Raw genomic sequence first — 8,425 nt, 5'->3', positions numbered from 1 at the left:
GCTGCGGGCAATCTACTCAGCCCGAATAATCTCCCAGCTTCACGGTAGAAAGGTACTTTATTCGGCCAGCTAAATGTAAGGCATGCGTTCAACATAACTCAAGGCCCAACAACGGTCGGTCCTTAATCGACACAGACAGAAAGCACTACAGTTCAAAACTCTGTAAGTCTCCGTCCGGTCTCAACTTCATTTAACACTTAGTTATACCATGACTTCATAGTCATCCAAGCAGATCCAGGTAACCACCTATAGCTCGCAGGTGACAGGAAATCACCCGACTTCTACCGGTCTAAGCCAGCTAAGCATTGACTCGACTGCGGATACTAGGGTAACAAGGATATAGTATAACAAAGGTAGACAAGGTATAATGCAGCAACAGTTGCAAACAACTCCTGAACGTAATGCATCAATTAAAGTAAAGCAGTTAATTAACAATTGCAAACCAGGGAGAAAATGCTCCGGGGCTTGCCTCTCTTGAAGGAGCTCGGACGGTGATCGGGGCACTCCGGAAGTTCCTCAACGTCCTCCTCGTCTGCTTCGGTCACTTCCTGCGGCTGCACCTCGAGCTGCTCCTCGGGCTCCTTGCGTATGACGACTGGATTCTTGGTTTGCGATCCTGTATAATGCATGTGCGTAAGTGCTTATGCAAATGGTGCATCGGATGAAATGAGCACAATGGATATGCTTGAATGCAAGGTAATCAACATCATCTAAGAACATGTACTACAAGCACATGTCATCTACTGCATTCTCTTCTACTACTAATATGCTAAGTCAACACATCTCATTAAATGCTTCAAAGATACACCAAAGCTTCACTAATTTCTTACGTATACACAAAGCAACATATGATTAACCCTAGTTAATAATAATAGGTTTGAATAGCAACATCTATTTTTATAGCTTAGAAAAATCTTAGAAAATTACCATAGCACAGTACTACCCTAAGTAGTCTACCATCAAATTTTTATGGCATTTGGATAAGTGGAATAGCCTACACAAAAATGACAAGCTTGGACCCAATTATGAATGTGAAAATACTTTGTATTATGAAAAGTGTCAAACAACAGATTTAGTATTTTTCCTATGATCTTCATAGCATACAATCACTGTACAAAACTTATCACATGCATGTTTTATACAAATTTTGCTCTCTAGCAAAAATAGCAAAAATCAGCCACTAAAGGCACTTGAACTACACCTCATAATTTTTCTACAGAACATGCATGTCATATATTTTTCCTAGGAAGTACATTACACAAGAAGAGTAACAAACTTGGAAGCATATTTTTCTGATATATATAGGTTTTAATACACATTTTACAAGATATCAGCAATATCAAGAATTAAATAAAGCTCTACAGAAAAGTATCTCAAAAATGATATGCAATATTTTTATCATGTAGATCTGGTGACAAGGAACACAACAAAATTTGTTTCAACAAATTTGGAGCAAAAATGAGTACACAAACATTTTCCAAAGCATTTAAATAGAAATCTGAAAATCATTTTTGAAATCCTTTTAAACTTCAGCTGACGAAATTGTTGGGTGCACCCGGTGCTGTGCACCCGAAACCTTCACCAGCCACTGCGGCTAGGCCCTGCGGCCCCACGGGTCAGCGACCCAAGAGCAGGGGAGGAGCTCCGCCGACTGGTGATCACCGGCGGCGAGCCCTTCCGGTGGCGCGGGCGGTGCCAGCGTGCACACCACGCCGAGCCGCACTGACTGGGAGGGTGGCGTTGGCCCGGCGGCATGACAAACCACACGGCCGCGGCAGCACGCTCGCCGGAGAGGAAGGAGGCGGCCAAGCTCGGCCCTTACCTCGACGACGGCGGCCGCGAGCGAGCGCAGGCGAGGCAGGGACCCTAGGCGGAGCTGCTGGCGGCGGGAATCGAAGGAAGAGGGTGTGGAAGGGGGTATGTCGCCGGCGGGGCAGCGGCGGCGTTCGATGGCGAGAGCGGGCGCGCGCTGCTGCTGGCGCTGCGTCTGAGAGAGTGGGAGGGCGAAGTGGGGAGCGTAGCGGCTTCAGCAGATGAAGGCGAGTGCGTGGAAGCGGAGGCAGGCCGTGGCTGCCGCGCGGCGAGCGTCGCCGGCGCATGGCCGCCACGCGGCGGTCGCGCTCTGGCGCTGGTCGGGACGCGGCACGCGGGAACGGCGCGGCGCAGCGCGGAGGCAGGCCAGGCGTGCGAGGTAGGCTGGGCCAGACACGGGGCGGGCGAGCGGCGAGCGCGGTGGCAGGCCGAGCCGGCTTCGGCCGTGGGCCGAGAAGCGGGGCGGCGGCCTGTTAAGCGAAAATGAAATAATTTCCTTTTTATTTCTCAAATAAACAGAATTCAAATCCCATTTTGAGCCATTTAAAAGCATTTTCACAAATTGGTGTAAAAATGAAATTTGTTCCATTTTTCAATATCTACGACTTTGCTTTTATGACCAAAGTCAAATTCCAAATAGATTTTGATTACCAAATTAAACTCAATATTAATTCAAAACCCTAATTTTGGAGAATTATTTTTAAAGCAAAATTTGGCAATAATTTAAATACAAACTTTGCTCCAAAAATTGTGCTAAATAATTCTAGATGATTTACAATCATAGCCAAACATGTTTTACTAACTTAGCAAGCATAATTTGGGCAAAAACAACTCTAAACAGGTGTATGCAACATTCATGTTTCACGAGCACGTTTCAGATGTTTCGAAGCATGGTTTCTGTTATTATTTACATGATTAGGTATGTATGATTAGGATGCTTGATGATGCATAATATGCATGATTTGCAGTGCCTAAATGCTGGCATAACACCGGGGTGTTACATGCCATGTCTCCCGAGTGCAATAAGCCAATAACTCTTAATTTGCATCTTAGTACAATAAACTTTTTCATGAAAAATGATTGTAGTTTCTTCTTGGAGAAACAATTGATCCATTTAATAGATGGCTAAGCGATACATAGGTCCGATCATGCATAACAAATAGAGTTGGCAGCACACTTGTTTTATTTAGGAACAAGTGCATTTTATTCCCTCAACTGCTGCCTTTATCTAATTTTGACCCCAACTACAATATCGGGTAACTTTGGTACCCCAACTGCAACTATTAAAACCGTTCAATTTTGATACCCGAAACCGCTTACCTTCCCCTCTCTTTCTCTGCCATACCATAACCCACCTCACTCTTGCCACAATGGACCTATGGTGCTGCCCTTAGCCATGAACCATGCGAGGATGTTGTTGCTGCTCATCTTCTTCGAGCCCAGAGTTTTGGTTCAGCTCAGCAGGCAGCGACGGTCCATTGAAAGCCCAACCGCCCCACACAAATGATGCCTAATGGTCTCTTCCCCGATCAACATCTACACATTGGGAATTCTCCGATAATCTGTCCTCGTATCCCAACCCTGGTCGGCGAGCACCGAGGGCTGACCTGCTAAGGCATTAGGCAAGCCGCCGCCAGCCAGCCACTGGATGTCAGAATGTTGAATCCTGGAGACCTGATGCCCGAGCAGCCGAGCGCGAGGAGCAGCTGAGCGGGTGCCTCGTCCCTCAACGGTCCCGTGGCCATGTAGCTGGCCAGCAGCCCACGAGCGTGCGGTCACGTGGCGCGATTAGGAAGGCCCGCAACATGCTGGCGACCAATTGGAGTTGCACCTTTGTGAGCGGCGATGGAGAGAGGAAAGGAGGAGTGTGAACTAGAGCAACCCGGTGCTGGGGCCAGGCGCGGCCACGGACAAAGTCAGCAGCTGGATTCGGTCAAGGCCGAGGTACAAGTAGAGGTGTGTCTAGGATCACCATAATTTTTATGGTTGTAGCTTTTTTGTCATAATTGTGTGATCGTAGTATGTGAATGCGGTGCGATTTGATTCACAAGCCTTTTGGTTTATTTTCTTATTAGAACTCGTCTTACCTATATTTTTTTCGTGGCTCCGCTGCTGTGCAAAGCTAACCCTAAATTTCCGTTCCTGGCAATCTTGCACAAAACCCCCTGCATATATATTACTAGTGTCTAGTGGGTGTGAGCCACCTGCTGAGAACAACTCAAAACCAGGTTGAGAGGTAAAAAATGAATAGTTTTGATAGTTGGGGTGCAGAAGTTGCCAAGTTCTACGGCTGGGAGTCGTTAAAATTAGACAAAGACAATAGTTGTAGCAAAAATGGTGTTCCTTTTATTGATAAGGACAACACACTTGTTATTAGGGTATCAACCACTGTTATAGCTAGCTGCTTGACATAATATTTTGTTGGCGATTCTAGGCGGCAGCCGGCGATGACTGAGAGCAAGAACCAGTGTGGTTTGAGCCAAAACCATAGCAAATGAAAATTTTGGGCCCGGTCGTCTGTCACTACCAGACAATGATGGTGTATATACAAGCCGGTAGTGATTTTACTACTACCTGATTTTAATACAAATTGGTGATGTACTTAGAGGGGGTCTTCTCTCACTATTATATATAGTTTAGTGTATAGGTTGTTTCTCGATCGACGTCTCTCCAAACTCGATCAGTACCTCTGAAAGTAGTTCCCCATGGCTTCGAAGCCTCTGCTGGAGAAGCAAAGCCTCGCCGAAGAATTCCCAGCTGAGCGTCCAAGGAAAAGGAACCTCCTGCTGCTGCGGGGCGTGAAGAGCCTCCTGGAGCTGTAGTAGCCGGAGTAGGGGTACGACGACGACAGCCTGCCGCTCGCCGCCACCGGCACCGCATTGCTCACCGACCGCAGCGGCAGCAGGCAGTTAGCCAGCAGGGCGTGCCCGGTGGCGTCGTCGTCGGCACCGGCAGCAGGACTGCGGCCGCGGTTGTTGTGTTGGTGGTCGTCGTCGCGGCCGTCCAGGAGTGCGATGTCGAGCTCGAACAGCTCGTCCTCGTCGACAACGACATCGGCAATGGTCTTCGTCGTGGTCACCTTTGCCTTGTGGTCGTGGTCACCATTGCTGCCCGGCAGCGCCGGCGGCGGCGTCGCGCTCCAGCCGCTGGTGGTGGTCGTGGTGGTGACGACGGCGGCCTTCGTTACCATGGCTGCGGCCATGTCGTCGTGATCGTGCGTTGTTGCCAAGCTGGATTAGTGACCTAGCTAGGTCGATCGATGAAGGTATTAGCAAGCCGTGCCGTGCAGGGTAATATATATATAGGATGCTTACCTTGCTTGCACGTACGTGTGTGGGCATGCGCGTGAGATGACATGAGTGGGTGGGTGAGTTTGTTCTACTGTCTTTTTGGTAGAGATGGTTGGAAAGTGTCGCGGTGGATACGTGCGCGCCCAAGTTAGGTGACGATTTTTGCTGACCCGGTAGAGTAGCTAGCAGCTAGGCTACCTACTTCCAAACTGTTAGTAGTGTGTACTATTTTCTAGGAATTGCTGCTCTATGTTGAAACCCTCAGGTTTGGGCTAGATTAATACTTGTAATCCAAGGGTTTCATCACACGGCAACATGATTAATTATAACTAATCGTCCCTGACATGATGAATTGCTGCAGAGTCGTTGAGTGCATACACTTTCATAATCTTGTTCTCGAAAATAACGATATCAATAAACATTTAATTTACATCATTAGTTCCTTAGATCAAAGTAGAACTCGCCGTTGGGATTTAGCACTTTTTCTAGAAGATATCCTGCTATTGACTCTTGAACTGCTTTCAGATGGTCTTTTTGCATGACCCTTCGTTTCAACCATTCAGTCTTGCATTTGAAATAAAAGGAAAAGTATTAATACATATATATATATATATTCATTTAAAAATAAATAAAAATTTGATATATACGTACTCTGAGGACATCTTCAGGAGTTCTTCTTATGTATGCAGTGATAAATTCACAAACGTAGTATCCACACAAGTTATTACCTGGTTCCTGCCGCAAACACCACTGTACGAGAAGAAGATTATTCTCATCATCTCACACGTAAATTGAAGTACGATATAGTAATTAAACACGTGGGGAAGTATATATAGTACTACTTACTGGTATTTCAACTACATTAAGTGGTGCCTTGCAATCCTTGCGGTGTTGCCGAATAAACTCTTTCCAAACCCTATGCGACCAATAATGTACGATCGTTAATAAATTATGGCAAAGTCTATTCAATAATAGTTATGCGCGAGAGATCGAAATTACCCCTGGATAATGTCTATCATATCTTGGTATAGTGCTCGCTCTTTTCTCAATGAGTCCAAGATTACTAACTGACTTGAGTTTAACTCAATGACAATGAGTATCCAGTAAAACCTGCATTGGTTTATACACACACGTACATGCATATAAGTTGTATTGATATTACATAAAATGTGTAGACTACATTATTATTAACACTTACTCAAAGTTGTACGGGAAAAGTATTGTTGTCTTGTCGTGCTGCTTCACGAAGAACTTCATGATATTCGTTTGTGCTTCAGATACCCAGTGGTCCTTGACAATAATATCGGTTTTGAATACGATATAAGGATCAATGAAGCCAACACTGGTGTCTTGTATTCTTTGGAGCTCTGACATCTGAAATCTGTATATAAATATAAGTTACATGTGAGGATAATTATATACACGTACGCATGGAAGTGAGTTTATTAAATAAAAGTAAGAATCACTTACAAACAAAAGGAGCTAATGATTGATTTGTCCAGAGCGTCCAAGTGGAATAGTTGATGCAATTCTTCGAAACAAATATGTAAGATGTCATCTCCACGGAAGTAATGATGGTCTCTAAATCTGACAAAGATCCACTACTCACCCCTGCCACACGCCTGTATGTACCACTTGTTGAGCAAGTACATTTGTGTACCCAATTCATTCAAAGCCGTAGGGTTGTACAGACTTTTGCCAAATTTATAAGTCTTCCAGGTATCAACTTCCAGGTTCTGGATTGGAGCTTTGCCCGTCACTTGATCCAAGGTTAAACCAGTTTGTTCAAAAAATCATTAAGGTCTTGAACCGACACTTCTCCAGAGTTGTTTGGTCGATAGACTTCTATGTTGGAACCATATTGATTAGCAACAACAAGATTTTGCATTGGTTGCTTCTGTTGTCCGAGCTGTGGGACATCCTTCCCTGATGCTCTTTTCCTTTTCTTATGTGCATCATGTGACTTCACGAGGGAGCGGTCATAGTCTGATAGTGGCGGCGGCTTACGAACTTCAAGCATCTTTTTCTTGTGAGCTTTGACCTTCTGCCTCAGCTGATCTCGTGGTATGTAAAAGTATGACTTCTCCTTAAGCTTTGCTTGTCTCTGCTTTTGGATATCTATAAAAAAATCTTTCACTTTTTTGCCTTCTTCAGCTGCTATTTGCTCATCAGTCTTTTCAGGAAGTATTTCTTGAGAAATAACTCTTTTTTTGGGGTCTTCTTTGCCGCCGGGACCTTAGACGTCTTTGTAGTGCGTCGTTGTGGAGGTGGTGGGGGCGGTGTTGGAGACTGGTGTGGAGGCGATGAGGCCGGTGTTGGAGTCCGGCGTGGAGGCGTTGGAGATCGTTGTGGAGGCGGTGGGGCCGGTGTAGGAGTTGGAGATCATTGTGGAGGCGATGGGGCCGGTGTAGGAGTTGGAGATCGCCATGGGGATGAAGTCGTCTCGCCCCCCGCGACGCTGTGATGAGATGGGGAATGAATGATTGGGCTAGGCTGGGGGGAGACCCTGCTACAAAAAACAAGTTGTGGTCAATTATTTTTGAAGCCAATATAAAATTAATGGAAAAATAATATTTTATTCACTATCATTCGTACCTAGGGTGAGGTAGGGGAAGCGGTGGCGCCCCAGGAATGATGATGAAGCGTTTGCGCCATTGAATAAATGTCTTCTCTGCTTCTCCTAGTGTCTTCTCCCCATCACCGCCTTAATGTCAAGAGGAACATTGCTGTAACCTTTGAGCACTCTATCGACCGAGACGCTAGCATATCCAGGTTGAATAACTGACCCATGAATTCTTGGTGTCTTCGTTCGGTCTATTGGAGATACAACCCCGACAACCACCATGATTGATGCATTATTACCATCTGGAATGTGCAGCTCACATGTTGTTAGAGGCTCGGTAATGTCATCAACAGGGAAGCGCAACCCAGCATCACCTTGAATAATTGGCAGCTCCGTGGAAGCACAACTGCTTTTCATCTGACCAACGGGGCTAATGGTGACTCCCGGCGTCGATTGCATTTGACTCATTGCTAGCTGCACTTGCCTCTTGATCTCCTCCTGTATTCTTGCCTCAAGATATTTTTCTCGTTCACGTGATTTAAGCAATGCTTGTCGTGACTCATTAACAAATTGCTCCAATACACGGATTCGGTCTGCCTCCTTATCCTTCTTTCTCTGGCGGCTTCTGTAGGTATTCCTGTCTGCTGGGAATGCTTGTAGCCACGGAACCACCCCATAGCCTCTTGTTCGACCACCGTGTTCGGGATTCTCTAGGGCATATGTCAATTCATCCTTTTCTTTGTTGGGCTTGAAAACACCA

The 8,425-nt window shown here is 45.8% G+C and overlaps 1 protein-coding gene across 1 annotated transcript; it reads right to left on the bottom strand.

Moving 5' to 3' along the window:
* Positions 1-4,415: 4,415 nt before the first annotated feature.
* LOC136502882 (uncharacterized) lies at positions 4,416-5,055 on the bottom strand. The gene has a single exon (XM_066498136.1). It carries the CDS (start codon positions 5,012-5,014, stop codon positions 4,493-4,495), a length of 522 nt encoding a protein of 173 aa, XP_066354233.1. The 5' UTR covers positions 5,015-5,055; the 3' UTR covers positions 4,416-4,492.
* Positions 5,056-8,425: the final 3,370 nt, after the last annotated feature.

This window comes from Miscanthus floridulus, chromosome 14, assembly GCF_019320115.1.
Source record: "Miscanthus floridulus cultivar M001 chromosome 14, ASM1932011v1, whole genome shotgun sequence".
NCBI classification, from domain to species: domain Eukaryota; kingdom Viridiplantae; phylum Streptophyta; class Magnoliopsida; order Poales; family Poaceae; genus Miscanthus; species Miscanthus floridulus.
This window is presented reverse-complemented; position numbering and strand designations above follow the sequence as displayed.

Bases quoted from the DNA above. Each gene is read 5' to 3' on its own strand.
- LOC136502882 (XM_066498136.1), bottom strand. From the start codon at position 5,014: ATGGCCGCAGCCATGGTAACGAAGGCCGCCGTCGTCACCACCACGACC.